Here is an 18883-nt window from a genome sequence, read left to right on the forward strand (position 1 = left end):
GTCAAACGAAGCGTCGTTTCGCCGTTGCAGTGGACACTGCGTGGTTGGCTAGGAGTTGCAATACACGAAGTTGGTACATTATGGGTGTATAACTGCCTTTGGGACGTCGATCTGGGGGATTGTGGAATATGGACCAGCACGTATTACAACGAGGGCGATTGCAAGCTGTGGTACCGGTGTTTAATGTCGTTAACATCGGGTGCTCGTTTTCGGCTGTTTGGGCCACCGCTGTCTAAGTGAGGCACGATTAGGGTATGGATCGAGGTGAGGTGGCGCTCCTGTGCGCGTTCTTCTCAATAACTGCGCACGAATGAAGGCATTCAACAACATTGCGCAAATGGCAGGTTTTGTTTAATCTGGCTGCTGAATAATTTGACTATTTTGATTTCGGGTAGCTTGTGAGCCTTGCTGTCATGTAGTTCGTGTTCATCCATGGGGCGTAGAACGTCTACTGATTCCAAGCAAGTAAGATGTCATCGTCAAAAGAGGCCAAAAGCAGGTCGAGTTTGACAGCAGCAAGGTTGAAGTGAGGCTTAAACCATAACGGTTCGTTCCACCAACCAATGACACTGTGCACAGACTGATTTGTCTGAAGAGACAAAGGAGGCACTACGAAATGTTGCGATTGTTTGCCACGAGAGCTACAGACTGAGCAAAAAGTCATTCGACAAAAATATAATTTTCGTTTATATTTGGGACTTTGGGAAGATAATTATTAACTAAGTTAATGGCGGCCTGACGGTGCGGACTTCAGAGGCCAAAAAGTTGAACACCAGTAGGGTCAACATAGAAACAATTTGAATTGCAAGACGTGAAAAAGTTTCTTTTTCTTATTTTGTTACCTGTTACCTTTCCCGTGGGGGCACCCCTTGAAGACTTGTCAACCAGCTTCCTCCATCCCTCCCGATCCTCAGTCTTTCTCAGGGCGTCACTCAGCGTCTGTGCTGTCCATTCCGAGATGTTGTCCTCCCACCTCTTTCTCAGCCTGCCTCTTTTTCTTCCTCCTTGTACAGTCCTTGGCGGGATCGTCTTAGGACTTGTCCTGATGATCGCGAAATGTGCCCATAACACTTCAGTTTGCGCTTTTTCCCAGTGGTCAGGAGATTTCGTAGGATACGTAGGATAACTTGCCTGATTCTGGTCCGTACCTCCTCGCTGGTGATGCGATCTTTGTAGGAGATGCCAAGAATCTTTTTGAAGTATCTCATTTCTGTGGCCTGTATTCTCTTCTAGAAGTCGGCTCTTAGAGTCCAATTCTCACATGCGTAGGTAAAGAGACGGGGATAACCAACGAGTGCATGTCATCAGCATATTTCTGGTTTAGACCCTTGATCACTCACAACAGCTCCCAGATACTAGAAGCTTTGGACAGTGTCAAGCTTCCTGCCGTTGACCGTGATGTCAGTGGTGATGCCGTCGATACTGTTCGTCATTTAGTTCTCTGCACTGATTTACATGCCATAGGATAAGGATGTTTTGTCAAGGCCATCCACTATCTAGGCCATCGATATCGTCAGAAAAACGCAAGTCGGTGACCGTCCTGCCTCCGATGCTGACAGTACCTTCATGGTTTTCCAGTGGTCCGTCATGATTCTCTCCAAAAAGATGTTGAAGAGCGTGAGAGGGAGTAGACAACCTTGCCTTGCCTTTTGTTTTTTCCTTCTTTCAAATTCGTCAAAATGAAACTGGTTCAGGACGACAGTTGGAGAACTGTCGTCCTGAACCAGTTTCATTTTGACGAATTTGAACGAAGGAAAAAAAATCAACGAATTCTAGAAAACTTAATTGTTACGTCTATTTTTGGGTAAACTTTTGGTTTCCTGAGCGCACAACTTCGATTCTGCCCCTTGTTCCGTGTTCTCTCCGGTAGACCGTCATTAATAAAATCATTTTTCATTTGAACGTGAAATCATTTTTTATTTGACGTGGCATCATGACAATTATGGAAGGATTTCACTCGCATTTCAAAAATCCCGCCACAAGAGCCACGTTCTGAGCAAAAAGTCATTCGACTCAGCACGTAGCTCACAAAATATCACCATGTGCGGTCGATTTTACGGTTTTCCAGCCTGTTTGAGAAGCTTTTGGAATTGCGAGGTGAAAACTACTTTAACACTCTGTTCATGCTATTGTTTTTGCAATTTCTTCCAAAGCCAGTTTTCTCCATTTTGAAAATCATGCGGCCGTTAAAACAAGAATAATCCGACGACATCCGAACCAATTTGACAGTCCCTTACAAAAGTCGCTAAGACTTTTCAATGGAGCCGCCATCTTATAAATCACCGTGACCAGAGATTTTTCGCATTGCGAATCGAAAAACAAATCAAATGAGAAAGCTCCTTTGCCTACGGCCTTGCGATGCAAAAACCTCATCATCACCACACTGGGGCAATTTTTTTGTGAGTCTCGGACGATTTCTTGCCTTAATCACGCAGGTTTTAGTTCAGTTTTGACATAAATGCAAATATGGCTAGGCACTCGATTGAATGCAAAAGCAGCAAGGACTACATTTTTATCTGACATATTGGTTAATCACTTAAGGCAAAAAGGCCTCTTGCAATTGCAAAAATAGGAACCATTTTGTACCCTGCTGGTGAGAAGCGTATCCCCTGTGATCACTTTCAAAGTAGGCAAACGGCTCGGTTTCTCATCTTTCCTTTAACTACTACATCTCGTTACCCATGTTCGTGGACCGTGGGGGCTATAAAAACTGCACGCTCAATCTCGCAGAGCAGGAGCGAATCCAGTTGGAAATCGCACCCTTTTTGAGGACCGGTGCTGCATATCATTTTAAGCATGCAGGCTTCAATGATGTGTTCACCCTTCTTGCGGAAGAGATTATGCAGATCCCTGTATTCGAATTGAGATTCCGCACTGCAGTGAAAGTTCATTCTAAAGTACGGTGTGCGAACAAGGTAGCAAACAAAAGTTTTTTTTCTTCTTTACAAACGAATCCATGCCAGCAATTTCAAGCAGGGGATCCAAATTATATACTTCTTGGATGACAGAGAGACGGAAGGATGAAGGCAAATTGACTGCTTGTTTCACCATGACTGGCAGTGATTCAACTCCAAGCGCTTGCTTGTGACTATGAAACCTGCCCTTGTGAGGCCATAGACAATGATCACATCCTGCTAGAGTGCAAAATCGTCATCTCCCTCACTGTTCAACAGTGGCAAGCGAGAGGACCTACACTCGTATCGCAAAAAGCTCGGTAAGTGGCTATTCTAAAGTAAAGCCGACTGCGAGACGAACTTCGGATGAGCGTTTTCTGGCTCTTTTGGGAAAACAATTTTTTTTTTTTTTTTTTTAATTAAAAGCTGAGAAACAGAATAAGGATAAAAATCCACCAAGTGTCGCACAAAATTTGTAATTTTAAAAAAATATATATTTCTCAATTCTGTTTTTCCGATATTTTGTTCTCACTGGGTTAAGGAAAAAGCAGTGAGAAAAAAAAGGGAAACCAAAATTGAGAATTTTTTTTTTTAATAACGGATGCTACAATGATGACCAATGATAGGCAAAAAGACAACACCCCAAAATATGAACACACTCCAAAACAATAAAAGGTTTCAAGACTTGTAGTTTGTTTCTTTAATAATAATGACACAAAATAACTTTCAAATTAGCCATTTACAAACATGAGAAACCAACAATAACCGGCACTATGACTAATATGACGATTAGTTTTCATTCTTCTGAATAAAACCGAGCCATTATTAAACCAGCAAAGAAAAATTCGTGAATTTTGGGTAACCCCAAATCCATGAATGAACCCATCGCACACAAGCAACCAAAAAATCAATAACTTTAACAACCTTGTCACTTATTACCGCTGAAGTTGTTCTCAGGTTAAAAGGTACTGGGAAGTTTTCATCCTAAACATTTCTAAAATGGATTCAAATAGAGAAATAAAATGATTTTTTAGTAAACGCTTTTTGGTGTTTCCAAGTATTTTCTTAATAAAATAATTCATATCACTACAGCTGAAGAAAAAACTACTGCAATACCTTTGAATCGGACTACCTGTCGTATGAGATGGATCTGAGGCACTCAACATTCACTCTCGCAAAGTGAACATTGTGCATAGTACAAAAATTACTAACATTTAGGCAACTTAATTAGTCTGTTTGTGTTGTCTTGAATGAAAACGGGGTATTGGCAATGCTTGCTTGCATTGGTTGCCAGTGTTTCACTCCTGGATGTAACAATATGAATGAATATAATTTAATGTGCAACATCCATAAGGCGACGACGGCCCTTCCAAGGCAAAACAATGCAACTCGAACATGATCATTTTGAGAAAAAAGACTTTGAAGTTCCATCTTTTGCCATTTTTATGATTTAAAATTTCAGAATATAAAGAAAATATAACTGGCACATCTGTGAACAAAGAAACACAACAGTGTTTCTTTGTGGCACATCTGTGAACAAAGAAACACAACAGTGTTTCTTTGTTCACAGATGTGCCAGTTATATTTTCTTTATATTCTGAAATTTTTGGACTGTTAAAAGCTCGGTTTCTTATACTTATTACCATTTTTATTAAGTTGCATTCTTATGCCGTGCATTATTTGTCGTATGTGGTTTACACATTCCAAGGCAAAACAATGCATCTTGTTTTGACAAGAGCACTTTTTCAGAAATTTTACGGCAAAACAATGTATCTTTGGTTGAGAGGCAGCAAAACTGTCAACTCTGTGATACATTCCACGGCAAAACAATGGATCTTTATTTGAAGGGCAGTCGAAATTTTATAGCGCCCTATGTTGTCAAAATATTACATGGGAAAAGGATTTTGTCCCGACCGTCACGAATTTTTGACATGAATTTCATTCTCACGTCAGCATTTTTTTTTTCAGTACAACAATGCAAACAAGATTGAATGTTGAAATAGAAAGAAGGGTTTTCGTGGCAAAACAAGGCAATTTGAGTTGGCTTGGTTTGAATGCATACATCGTCTAAGGAAAAACAAAGCATCTATAAGATGCATTCAATTTTCATAGAAAATGAAACTTACAACGCATATTCAGTTACATTCTTTTGCTCCGATTGATGTTAATTTAGAGAAGTCATTGAAATTAGCAAGAGCAATGCAAATACAAATTAACCTTTTTTTGCCAAATAAAAAACTGCATTTTGGGAAAATTAACTTCAAGCAAAAAGGGAGCAACATGTAGATACATTGTTTTGCTGTTGAACAAAACAATACTTCTGGTAAGATACATTGTTCTGCCGTAGAAAATTTGGGAAATGCCGAAAAAATGCCAAAAAGTCATAAATTTACCCGAAAAATAAATATCGTGCGACTTTGAAATTTTGCTAAATGAAAACAGCACCTTCATATTCCCTAGAAAGGTTTATTATCTAAAAATGTAAAAATTTTGAGATGCATGTTTTTTCCTAGCAGCCAATAAAACCATTATTGACATTTACCCCGTATTCATACTGGGACTTTCCTTACAGCACACAACAAATATTTACAATGAAGTGTTTGATTAATAACATTATTTTGGGAATGTTAACTAATTTCGTTTCCACATACTATTTTTTTCAAATTTTGTTGTAAATGTGGAGACAATGTTTTGAAAGATTGATTACGCGCTTTAACATGAACTTTTGTTTTTCAACCAAAGAGTAAATTTAACACAAAAGGCACTGTATTATTCCTACTGATTTGATTCACTAAATTTCAGAGGTTCAACATTTAAGCTACCGTCAGGCTGGGAGCCCGTTTTTGGTTCATTAACATGTTTTGAGCCTTTCGATTTTGCTACTAGCGGACATGCCTGGTATCCTCAACCGCTTCTTCTTCTTTCTCTCTTCCTCCATCTCGAGGCTGTCTGTGTCACCATCCTGCTGTGATGAGCTACTTTTTTTGGAGTCTGCAACAGTAACAAAATGTTGATAAAGGTTGTTTGACATTCAATACAAACGAAAATAGCAAGACTTATTTGACGCCACCCTAGCGTGCAAATATTTGGAAGCGATATCTCTTCATTATTTTGGAAGATGACAAGCCGTACTTTAGAACCAGGAGCCAATTTCATAGAGCTGCTTAAGCACAAATTTCGCTTAAGCACAAAAAACTGTGCTTAATATAATCGCGTTACCGGCTAAAACTCCATGCCATGTACATTGCTTGCTACTGGTATTTAGCTGCTGTTTATTTAGCATAACAATCGCATGGAGTTTTGGTTGGTAAAGTGATTATATAGGTTTTCCCGGCTATTTAAACAATTGTATCACTCGAATTCCCTATATCGATACTTTAATTTCGTCCCCGATCATCGCAAAGCTCACTTCTCAATTTAAATTTCAGAAAGCTACCACTAGATTTCATTTAAGGTTCAGTATAATTCAAATTGTTAGCATTCCGATTCGTCCAAAATCTTTCAAATTCGTCTCGTGAAGCCATCGGCGTTGAATTGACAAAGCAAATTCGTTTTTTGTCATTCGTTTTCATGTTGTTGTCATTACATTTCGTCCCGTATACGATTAGAAAATGCGACATATATTTCCTTATATGTATAAATAAAAGTAGTTAGCTGTTAAGGTATGAATTTTCATTTCTGTGTTTCACAATTACAGAGTCAGGAATTGACATTTCACAATATGCACTTATGACATGGACACTAAGCATTACCTGTAAGTTCAAAGACCTTCTTACATGTAATGTTGTTCTTTGATAGATATACCTTATTTCTGTTGTTTTATTCATATACATATATCAAAGAGCAACATTACGAAGGTGTTTGATCTTAATGCTCAATTTTCAAAGAGCATAATTATTGGGAAAGTTCAATTTGTTATTTTATTTATTTTATTTTTATTTCTTATACTTTCATTTATACGGAAATATTTGTTAAAAATTAAAATTTATTTAATGCGCAAACAAGTCCAAAGATTGGGCACATTTTTAATGGTAACGTTTTAAGTCACCAGAGACGAAATGTGACGACAAGAACATTAAAACGAATGACAAAAAACGAATTTGCTTTTTCAATTTAACGCCGATTGCTTGACGAAACGAATTTTAAAGATTTTGGACGAATCAGAGTGCTAGCAATTTGAATTATACTGAACCTTAACCCTAAAGGGGCCGGGGGGGCGGAATCCGCCCCCCCCCGCCCCCCCCTTCAACATTTTCCGGGATAGCCTCTAAAAATTTTTTTTCGCGAACCGAGCTGTTATGACTTTTTAGCCTCGAGCTTTGCGCATCTTTTGATACCAAAAACATAAAAATCGGACCACGGGTTGCTACGTAGCGAAAAATTTTCCGGCGCTACGCGCCGTGAAAACTGAATTTTTGCATATACGTCGTGTACACAGAGCAGAATTGCCATTCGTACATATGAATAATTAATTAGCCATAATTCCAAAACCCTTTGACCTATAGTAATGAAATTTCTTGGGTATGTTTAGGAAGAGTTGCTCTATGCATGTGCCGAGTTTCAAAATTTTTCGTCACTCGATGGCCGAGAGATGGTCAAAATAACCCGGCCCCTTTAGGGTTAAATGAAATCTAGTGGTGGCTTTTTGAAATTCAAATTGAGCTTGGCGATGTTCGGGGACGAAATTAAAGTATCGATATAGGGAATTCGTGTGATACAAGTGTTAAAATAGCCGGGAAAACCTATATTAAGCAAATTTTGTTGTGCTTAAGCAAATTTTGCACTGAAGCAGCTCCGTGAAATTGGCCCCAGACTCAATAGAGGGGGAAGCTGGAGGGGTAAATAAACACCAATAAAAATTACATTGTGTATTGGCAATTTTACACCACTTGTCAGATTGAAAATATGATTGCTTGGAAGTCTTACAGCGTATTGTAATACAGAATGTTATCAAACAAGTAATCATATAATATATAATAATAACAAACTAGGACATGATGAGTAAAAGTTAATAACAATATTTATTTATCTTCTAGTCTGAAAATACATGGGACAGATTTGTGGTAATTTTCCGGGATTTCAGGACAATTCTTCACGAGTCCAGTGTATTTTTGTTCCACAAGAACTCAGAATATTGAAGAAATTTGTAGGCCCTGTTCAAGACATCGAAGAAAAGTTGTAGAAAAATCACCAGCTCCTGGAAACTTGTTGGCGTTTTGAATTTCCACAAGAATTTTTGTAATTTTAGCGTTCAGCTCATTCCGTCAAAAGTAATATTCAGAGACGGGCATTCTTCGTGGGTTTGTCCCCCATTCCTATATTGTGTAAATAAAATAGGAGCATTAGCTTACGAGGTTATTTACCGGAAAGAATTGTAGTATCCCGACGCCACTTGTTTGGTTGTGTTTGTGGAAAGTCAAGTACATTTTCAAAGCATTTTTTAAACACTCTTTGAATGTTTCTCTGTCTCAGATTCATAAGGAGTACGTTCGATTACTTCCTCCAGCTTACTCCCGCCTGGCTCCTTGCGTGATGACAAAAATGCGCAGTGCAGTGGAGCTCAATAAACGAACAGTTTCGGGTACAGTTTCGTGCAAGAACAGCAGGAAAGTCGAACTTTGACATGACAAACCTGCATGCGAATCTACTGTCTAGAGCTAGGTTTAAGTGATGAAAACAAAAGGAAAAGCAGTACTACCGGGCTGAATTTTCGGCCCCGCTTGGCCTTCATCGGAGCTATGTCTGTTTGAATGTAGAAAAATCCACATTCAAACCGCCTGGCGTGAGCGTTCCAAGCTTGTAGAAGATGCGTTGTTCCATCTCCAAGCGCTGGGCGTTCGATAACACGTGTGTGGTGGCTTGGAGAAGTGGCGCGCCACAGGGTGTCCGGGGAGATTGAGTCGGACACTTCGAAGGTGCTCAGTATATCGGTCAGCCAAACGACGCTTCGTTTCGCCAATGTAGTGGACACTGCATAGTTGGCTCCTGCCAACTCTGCGTTGTCCAATACACCGGGTTGGTGGATACGCAAGTGAAATGTCCCCTGGGTGTATAACTGCCTTTGGGACCGTCGATCTGGGGTAGATTGTGGATGGACCTGCACGTATTACAGCGTGGGCGGTTGCAAGCTGTGGTGCCGGTGTTGATGTCGTTAACATCGGAGACTGTTGGGAGCATTAATCGGATTAAAGTCTGTCAAATGGACCGGTCACAGCAACGAGGGGAGTTGAGTCGTTTTTGAAGATGTGGCTTGGTCAAAGGATCAACTTGTAACGTGCGGAACTTTTTCAGGATGACAACACGAACTCGCAGGTTAAACGGGTGGTAGGTGAGGACTAAAGGGATGCGCTTGTCTGTATCCTTAGCCGATGGAGTAAGTGTTTTCATGCGACGGACGAGTGTCGAAGATGATGGCGTGGGGTTCCGCCGTCGCTCAAGAAATTATTTCAAGGCTAACCAAACCGTCCGCGTGGAGGAGACTACACATCCATAGCTTGTTGGCAGAGGGCACAAATCTGAAATCTTCAAACAGCCCGGAGAGCATCGGAGGTTTCTTTAACATTTTGATGGTAGCGCCTGTGCAATAGCAGTCAAAACTGAGTCAAGGTAGCAGGAAACAAGCTCAGTGGGGCAACCGCAGGCTGAGACCATCGACCGTCCTGTGTTATCAGCTTCGGGAGGAGGTAGAAACGGGCAGTACGTGGTGCAGAAACTATGAGGTCAGCAGCATTGGTAGGTAGTGCGCCAAGTTGAATGAACTTTTTGACGGTACGGGAAACTTCTTCCTCCTGGATGTATAGATCACGTCGCCAAACAACCGTAGCTCCTTGTCTGTTCTCTTTAAGACAATAGGTTTTTTCCCAGGGACTGCAAATCTTTGCGTTCGTCAGAAGTGATGTTGGTAACGGTAGATCTTGTGAAGTCAAGTCGATTGACCTCGTACCTACAACTGTCAATCACGAAGTCTTTTGTTCTGTTGCGGCCAGGGTTAGGACACCACTTAGATCTCTTGGGGCAGAGTTTGTCAAAGGGATCAACAGGATCGGGATCAACAGGATCAGCCTGGTCTGCTTGAGGAGATGAATCATCAGACTGAGACATGGATGGTGAGGGGGATGGATTATGTGTCCGCGAGTCAATCTTGATGAAAATATTCTTGAAAAATTCTTCGGCATCTCTCTTAGTAGAAAATTAATCTGGGGGTATAGTGACGACCAATTTCATAGGCTATTCCCGATGAATCGAGTCAAGGGTAGGCGGGGATGGGTTAGCGAATGGAGAAGAATCTTGAAGTGAACTCAGCTTGGACTGTTTGGACTGCTTCATGGTATTATGTAGTTCAGCATTGAGTTCGTGGATAATACCCCTGATACGATAGGGCAGTACTTTAGTCCAAAACCCTTCGGTATAAGTCCAGAACGTAAGCAGGTACCGAGGAAGTTCAAGTGGCTGCAGAATCTGGTTTTGGTGAACGTAGCAGTTGCAAGGGCGAGGAGAGAAGTATCGACGATCGGTTTAGGCACAGAATACCAATGCGGGAAAGGAGTCGGCGTCGTAGCTGTAATTTGGCTACCAAATTAGCCATGATGGAGAAAGTTCGCAGTGAAATAATGTATCGTACAAAATGAAGTGGAACTGCGTAGCAATAAATAAAATTAAACAATTCAAAACGCCCTAGAGCTAGGTTTTAGGTCCACGCTTAATTGACAATTCGCGGACGCGCTGACAATAGACCCGTAGCCGTAGCTCTGTAAGCCCGTTTTGGACACGGCCTGAGGCGACCGCCGGACGTCACTTTTTGTAGCCATGGTTATTGCATGGCTTTATGGGATATTTACTCAAGTAACCGGCTCGGCGAGTCGGTTACCTGGGCCAGGCTCGAGTTAGCGCATGAAGTCACGTGAGGGGTAAATTGAACGTTGTCGCGCTTGCACGAGTAAGCACGAGGGAAGTAATCGAACGCACTCGGGACATGAGGTGAGGAGAAATGGAAGATGCTGCTGGATAGCTGGGAGCAAGGAGTTTTTCTGCAAGGCCAACTTCATGCATAGGTCTTACAGTGTCAGGGGAGCCGCTCCAAAAGAAGGTGAAATTAGCCTCCCGAATCGAGCTACTAACGGTGAACCACGTGTCACTGAGAGCGGCAACACTGATGCCTAGTCGGGTGAGTTCAAGGTCGATGATCGGATATGTTCGCAATGGCAAGACGCATTGCACGTAATTTTGAGAGGAAAGAGAGTCCATTTTGATTTGGTTGTCCTTGTGCCTGGAAACTAGAAGTTGCCTCTCCCAGTCAAGTGAGTTGCTTGAATTGAGACTTGCTGAATAATATATGCATAAATGAGGGACAGGGGTGAGTTCCCGCCTCCGAAAGTCGGTTCTGATATCACAAACTTACTTGATGACTCCGAACTCTGCTTTCGGTAGACTTACACAGAAATTCAGGGGCTATAGTGGTTGATGTGAACACCCGGGTATTGGTCATTAGCATAACTTCTCGGCTTGTAGTTGACTTTTCGGGTTATCAAAGGCAAGAGAGGACCTAATCAATGACCTTACCCACCAAATGATGCCAACTCATATTCATTCAAATTGCCAAAATTCCTAGCGTTGTACGAGGGAGCACTTGTATGCCCAAATCATCGAACTGTGTAAAGGAGGACCCATTTGTCAAATAGAGAATATCATCATAATCACAAAGCTAAACACGCGAATGGTTCGCACACTGACGCAGGAACTGCAGAGGCAAAGAGTCCTGCGAGATCTCAGAGGCGTCAAAGCTAGACAGAGGCAAGACAGAGGTCGTGCATATGTCTGCACCAAACACGGACATCACCCGTCTGCACCAAACACGGACATCACCCATCGAAGGCACCCAACCGAACAACAATTGAAGGTTCACGTATCTAGGGAATATAATTTCCAGTGATTGGCTCTCTGGACAAAGACTCTGTATTGAATTTGAAGCGCGCGACATACCGGCAACATCACAACGGAAGTCCAGGGTCACCTCTCTGAATTCTGAATTCACCTCTTTGAAGTGTCACACTTCCTGGCGCGCGACGTCCGTGTAAGCACGGATCTTACACAAGGATAAAACGTCTGTTCTGAGCTGTTGTAAAAAAAAATGCACTGAGCGGTCTTGCCCTCAATTGGTTAAACGCGTTGATAATGGGCATTAATACCCGTTGGCTTGCATTCGCATTTTCGTAGTGTGCCATTGTATTGTTTTTATTTGCATGGCAACTCAAATGTGAATATTCATAAAACTTTACGCAAAACTACTGAAACTACTACTTTCGTAAAAATATTATACTTCAGCAAAAATATTATACTTTGCAGTTTTTGTCGTGATATAAATATACATACAAGCTGAAAAACATACTTGGTTGAAAGATAGTAATGGGACTAAAACCCCCTGTTTTCTTCATTCGCGCGCGCGGTTGCTATGATTCGTCAGATCGGTGCGCGGCATCGCGTAGCTGCAATTGGCTCAGCGAGAACGTGTCTCGGACGCTGAATTCAGGCCGAATCAAAAACATGATTCAGCAACTTTTATTTTGAAATCGAGATCCTAGAATTCTTTTTTTCCTCGGAATATAGCTTATTGGGATCGCTATAGGGATCGCGTTAATTTTCCTGTAGAGTTTATTTGTGATATTTTTCGGCCATTTAATACCAAGGATGGAAAAGGGCATCTGTTACTGGTAATAATTCACTGTTGTATAAAGCAATACGGGCGCCATGAAGGTACGGAATGTTTTGAATTTTGTTTGGTGGGAAAGGCAATAAAAAATGCTCGATGGTGCCTCTGTCGTGTCGATAGGCTGCGATAGGCTGCAGTCGTCTAATTTGTCGACGAGTCTCTTCGTCAAACCCTGGTCAAACAAACAAATGACCATTATTTTCCGGATATTTGTCAGATCAATGATTGGTCTTCTGTTTACTTGGGGTCCCTTTGGTTGGCTTGGCCTTGGGAAGAGGAACAAGAATACCTTCTTTGACGTCGTCCGGGAAGATGCCAGTGCTAAAAGTTTCATTCAGAGCTCGGGCAATTTTTTTAGCAATTATCGCGGGTCCATACTTCAGCAATTTGGCACCGAGATTATCTTTGCCAGCACATTTGCAAAAAAATTAGTGATTGAATCTTCTATCTTGGTAAAGGGCTGGTGCTCATCACCCGTGGTGGAAATTCTTCATTTTAGCTTCATCATTCAAGTCAAACTTGCTTTGAAATCAGTTTCTGATGCAAATGTTCTTGGCCATTTGTTACCGCTTTTCGTGTGCAACCAAGATCCTATTTGGGTTGCCTCAGCTGTCCATTTCTGATAAGCATTTGAAATAATTATTTTGAGAGGTCATCTTTTTGTTTTTCAATTTCTTCAGCTTTTCTTCTCAGTTGTTTATGCTTACCCACTTCCTACATTATCTATCTGATGTCTACGTGTCACAGTTTTTGTGTAAAAGGTCTCAGGAGTGTGCAGAAGCACAATGCAAGAGTTTGCTTATATTATGCAGATCCTTAAAAAGGTATTTTATATGCTCCGATTCCAATGTCCTCTGGAAGTTACGGTTGGCACGTGCAAGTATGATTTATTGGTGCAAATTTGTTCCTTTCGGACTTTGAATATTACATCATCCCCATGAAAACACTCCAAAACTAATCACTATCACACAAAACATGTAACGTTGATTATGAAAAATGTGGCAAAGTTACTTCAACAATTGACGGCCAGACGGACGGGCCATTTACTGTTATAGTTTGATACTAGGGGGACACCTCGACTGGGTCTGGGTAGTACATGTAAGTTGGGGGCTGCATGCTTGTTTTTGCTTTGGACTGCAGCCCATACGGTAAGCAGGTTGTGTTCATGATAGTGGACTTCAACAGATGTCCATGAGTAGGGGAGCCATGGGGTGGGAACATACACAGCACCAAAGATTGTGACGAGGATGGGTCAAGGTTTCGCTGAATTGGCTCTGCATAGTAAGCCATGGCTATCATCGACAGGAAGGCTGCATATATTAAAAACCTGCCCAATGAGTTGGGGTATAAAACCATGCCCAAATGAGATGCTCCAATGGACAATTCAATTCCAGAGAAATAATTGTACGGAGAGCTGTTACAAACGGCCATGTTCGCCAAGCAACAGTTCTGAACCGATCTTCCAGGACACACTAAGGAAAGCTGGGAGACCAAGGGAATATGGAGCCAAAAATAAATGAATAAATATTAGCGAATGGCTAAGGGTATTAAATAATGCATATGCAGTTGTGCTCTACGGTCTCACGGTTGTCAAAATGGTGCAAAATGTAGGCCTACTGTGACCCAAAAAATACGAACGTGAATTTTTGTTGTTGCGAGTTAAATCGCAAAACTTTTTATGTGTGTGAACACAAAAAGTGTAATTTGGGTTTCCCTTTTTTTCTTCTTTTTTTTTTATGGGGGGGGGGGGAGGGAGAATAATGAAGTGCATTTCGTTATGATTACTTGTACATGACAATGCTGATACCACCCGATACAGACACCGCCATTTCCTTTACATTGGCTTTGCACGTATGCAGCATTTGTTTTCCTTAATAACGTTTAATGAACGCCAAAGCAAATCACAGCTGTTGTGATGGGGAACAGGCGGAATTTCGGTGGCCAAATAACGGAACAAACAATCTCTTGTCGATCCTATGTTCATGATACTATTATTCTACCGAGTTTCTTTCTTTTGAGTTGTGTTTTTATTTACAATAAAAATAAATGTAACATTTAAAACTTTTGAGTTCATTGATTCTTCTCAGAACCAAACATAACTCAAGAAAAGAATCATAAATGCAAGCTGGTTAAATGCAAGGAAGGTGAAGTAGAAAACACTTTGCCAAACTGAATCAGTATGCCGACCTTAATGTACAAATATTACATGTACTACAAGTGCAATGTCAGATACCTTTCTTGGATTTTCTGCTCTCGTGCCCTCTAGCTGACTCATTGTGCCTCTTGTCATTCTCTGTGCCAACTACCAAGCTGGCTAGGGCGTTTTCTGAATGGGATACATGGAGCCTCTGAGGCCTGTTGGTGGAATGAATACCAGATGTACTGCTGCCGTCAGGCTTCTTATGAGTTGAAAGTGCTTCTGTGAATTTCGGAGGGCTGTGATATGAGAACAAAAACAAATTAAGTTACTGCTATATGTTTCTAACACTGATGGTTGTTGTCCAGCTAAAATAATTATTGAAGGGGATGCAACAGTATAATTGCACGAGCTATAACAATACACTGTAAAAACGTTGGGTATTAAAACGTTGGTTAAAGCTGAATTGCTCAGATGATGGTCCTTTATAGTGAAGATGTTGGTCTTTTTTCATAATATTTACCCTACTCCGGGTGCTCTCATTTGGTGAAAGGCATTAAGACAACCATTTTAGAACATATGAACGTCCTTTGCCCAAGCTGAGTTGGGTATTAATTGTTGTCCTCTAAATCGGGTAACATTGGGTGATAATTACCCTCGCCCATCCAGACTCCCACCGGTCTTAAACAGTGTTTAATACCGACCGAACACATATTTATTCCCATTCAAAAATACATTTTCGGTCAAAAACCCCAAATCTTTTCGGTTCACAAATCAAAACAAGTAAAAAACAATTTTACTTCATTTTACGAAACACCCCTCTGACTATAATATGGAATGCCCCTCCTCAACTCGTTACCTTATAAGGACATTGGCGTGTGCGTCGCGCCTACTGCGCTATGTCGCGCAAAACGCAGCTGGGCTGTTGTAGTGTGAATTTCGGACCATGAAATACTGATTCACTGGTAGTACACTTAGATATTTATGAATGCGAATTTAAATGCGTTTCTCGACAACTATATCACTGTAAAAAAATGTTGGGTAAAACACTGCTGGGCACTGTAATTTTACCCAACATTGGTTTGAAAATACCTCAATGTGGGTTGATTTGGGTGACAATTTTCCAACTATTAGGAAAAATTTGCCCAAGAGTTTAACCAGACCCTGTTGATATGTTGACCAACACTGGTCTAGATACATATCAACTCATATTGCCCAACGTTTTTACAGTGATGTATGAAAAATATGTCTTGTTGCACAATGTGAAAATAAGTATGACCAATTTTTTTTGAAATCATAGTTGACCGTTTTTTTATTTGACCAATTAATTGGGAAAGGCTGTCTGATCATTAGCTGGTAATTTATGTTGAACCCATCTTCTGGTCAAAATGGCCTGCCCATGACAGTTGGTCAATAAGTGACCAAAAAGTTGGGAAGCTGATATTTACACCAATTTAGGGCAAGCAGTTGTTCAAGAAATGCCCAATTTTTTTTACGGTGTAATTGCACGAGTCGAAGCCATTATTATTATAGTTATTCCGCGAGAGCGAGTGGAACACTTAGTAGTGTGTATTGTGTCTAACCGAGTGGTACATGTATGTGGGACACAAATGCACAACATTTTCCGTATTCCATGAGCGCAAGCTATAACTAATTTATCTTGAAGCAAACTTGAAGCACTAAACTCTATTCAACGGTTTAACACGTGCGTATCTGTACGGACTAGCGCTCTCATCTTGGAATAGCGCAATACGGTATGGACCATGACCGTGATGCATGGTTATCAATCAAAACATGTCGATTGCTTCCCTGCAGCATTCTGAAAGTAAAAAGTATACCCTGCTTACCAACCCCTACGTGTTAGGGAAAAACGACAAATATAGATGTATTTGTTATTTCGATTTTACTATCAATAATTATTATCTTGCCTAAATATGTGTTCTTTCATACAACCTTCGGCCGCCATTCCATATTTTGGAAACAAAACTCAAGAAAACAGCCCCCCAAATGGCTTATCATGCACATTTGGAACTATGAGGAAATTCAGACAATCCTGGCCAAATCTCGCTGGGCCCCCAACCCCCCGGCCCCTGCTCAATGTTGTCTCTCATTGTGCGATGTGAGCTCCATCTACGGAAGACGAAAATTGCCATTCAATAAGTCTGAATATATTTTTTTGAACGTGTGAAAATAATTTTTGGTACAGCGGCCGCTTATAAAGCACAAGAAAGCGGAGCTTCTGAACCAAATAGATCAAAGAAAAGGGTAAAAAGGCAAAGGTGGCTGATGGGGTGGTGGTGGGCAAACAAAAATGCCTTTTCTCCGGTCAGAGGTGGAATCGAGAATGACGCGACGCCAAACTATTGCGTGCTATTTTACATTTACGCGGAAGAACTTTCCACCAATGACCACCAGTTATTCACGCGTTTAGTGTGTGACGTAATTGCAGAAATGGCTTAAATCCATTCATTGAACCCCCCAAACATGATTAAGACACCTTGTTTGATATCATTAGACAAATTCGTGAGGAAATATGGATCGAAATTTAATTTTGGATAATGATGGATGCCAATTTGCATATTTTGCATAAAATAAATAAATTGGTCATTGAATAAAACGCTATGTTTATCCCCAAACATTGCTGGGCACCTCCAATGATAAGTTTGGATGAAACCCTGTAGAGATGTAAACAAAACTTATATTTTTCCTTATGGCGGAAGCTAATTTGCATATTTTATTGTTTGGAAAAAAAAATGCTCAAGGGTGCCAAGGTCGGAATTATTGATCTACAAGGTCCAAATGCCAAGAAAATGCAAAAAAAAAACCCCATTTTGTGCGGACCCTAATTCACGGTCCACCTCCAAATTGGGGTTTGAACCCCGGACAACCACAAAGTCAGCCAAGTAGCATCACATAAACTCAGTTGATAAGTGGCGGCCGCTGTACACAAAAATATTTTCACACGTACACAAAAATATATTCAGACTTATTGAGTGGCACTATCCGTCTTCCGTATCCATCAGCTGGAGAGGACAACATTAACCGGGGGAGCGGTCGACCGTGGCAGGCTCAGGAAGTGTCCCAACCATTTTGTAGCTTGATCCGCAAGAATAAATTTCAGGACACTGACTTTATTTTTCATATTTCGTTGAATTGTCGTGATTGCCATTGTGGCTCCTTGACAACAGTGCACGTAACGCTACGCTCTGTTGACTGGTTGACAGTGACTTTCTATGCTCTATATTGTGCGGGAACCAGCGAAAATGCCCGGATGACCGTAATATTAATAATATTGCAGTCATCCGGGTGCTTTTTAAGAAAGCAATACAAATACTACCAGCTGATGTATCAGAAGTTTGACAAGACTTGTGAATTATGAACGATGTGGCCAAAATTGGGCTATGAGGAAAAGGTTGCAGTTCTTCTGCTCCACCTTAGCTAGAACGCTTGATGATGTACGACAAAACACTGGGGGGGGGGGGTCCTCTTGCATGCCATCACCGTGAATAGACTGATTTGGAAACTGGGGCTACTTTGTGGGCAGAAATCGGGGGCAAAAATGGGGGAGGGGGGAGTTGAATATGCCAGGGGCATCTGTCCCCAGCTCTCGCGAAAGGCCGATGACACCGAAATTGGGTGCAATGCTTGAAGAAATTCAGCTTGTGGAATCACTTCTCAGTGCGCCGCAGTGACTTATTATCGGACAGATTATCGTGGGACTCGGATGAAGAATAGCGGTGTTTAGATTGGCGTGATTTCTTTTAAATTTTTTGCCAAGTGGGCTTGAGATCTACTGGATTAAGTCTCAGAAGATCCGTTCCACCATGGGAATACCTGAACATGCAATGTATGATGATGTCGAGGATGTCTTGAGAGTGGGTAATGTAATAACTCAATAACAAAACTAATTGTTCCGGTCCGATGTTCACCCACAAGAGGCACGAGGGGGTTAAAAACGGCATATCCTACATCAAAGCAGCCGCCAATTCTTATGCATTACATTCCCTATTTTAAATGCACATTAACATTTCATAAAGCTGGCAACTGATTCAGGTGCAATCTTCTGTAGAGGACATTGTTTTGTTAATGCTGACGTTTCCCCGATATAACAGGATCAACATTTTGGTGAATAAACATACATTTTCA

The 18883-nt window shown here is 41.1% G+C and overlaps 1 protein-coding gene across 1 annotated transcript in view; it reads right to left on the reverse strand.

The window, feature by feature from the left end:
* Positions 1-3565: 3565 nt before the first annotated feature.
* Positions 3566-18883, reverse strand: part of LOC119727343 (stromal interaction molecule 2-like) — a 110453-nt gene continuing 95135 nt past the window's right edge. Inside the window, exons 10-11 of the mRNA XM_038199197.1 lie at positions 14834-15036; positions 3566-5885 (exon numbers count right to left, since the gene is read on the reverse strand). Of these exons, the coding sequence (XP_038055125.1) occupies positions 5746-5885; positions 14834-15036 (343 nt within the window). The 3' untranslated portion in view covers positions 3566-5745. The remainder of the gene's footprint in view (positions 5886-14833; positions 15037-18883) is intronic.

This window comes from Patiria miniata, unplaced genomic scaffold, assembly GCF_015706575.1.
Source record: "Patiria miniata isolate m_02_andy unplaced genomic scaffold, ASM1570657v1 HiC_scaffold_20, whole genome shotgun sequence".
In the NCBI taxonomy this organism is placed as follows: domain Eukaryota; kingdom Metazoa; phylum Echinodermata; class Asteroidea; order Valvatida; family Asterinidae; genus Patiria; species Patiria miniata.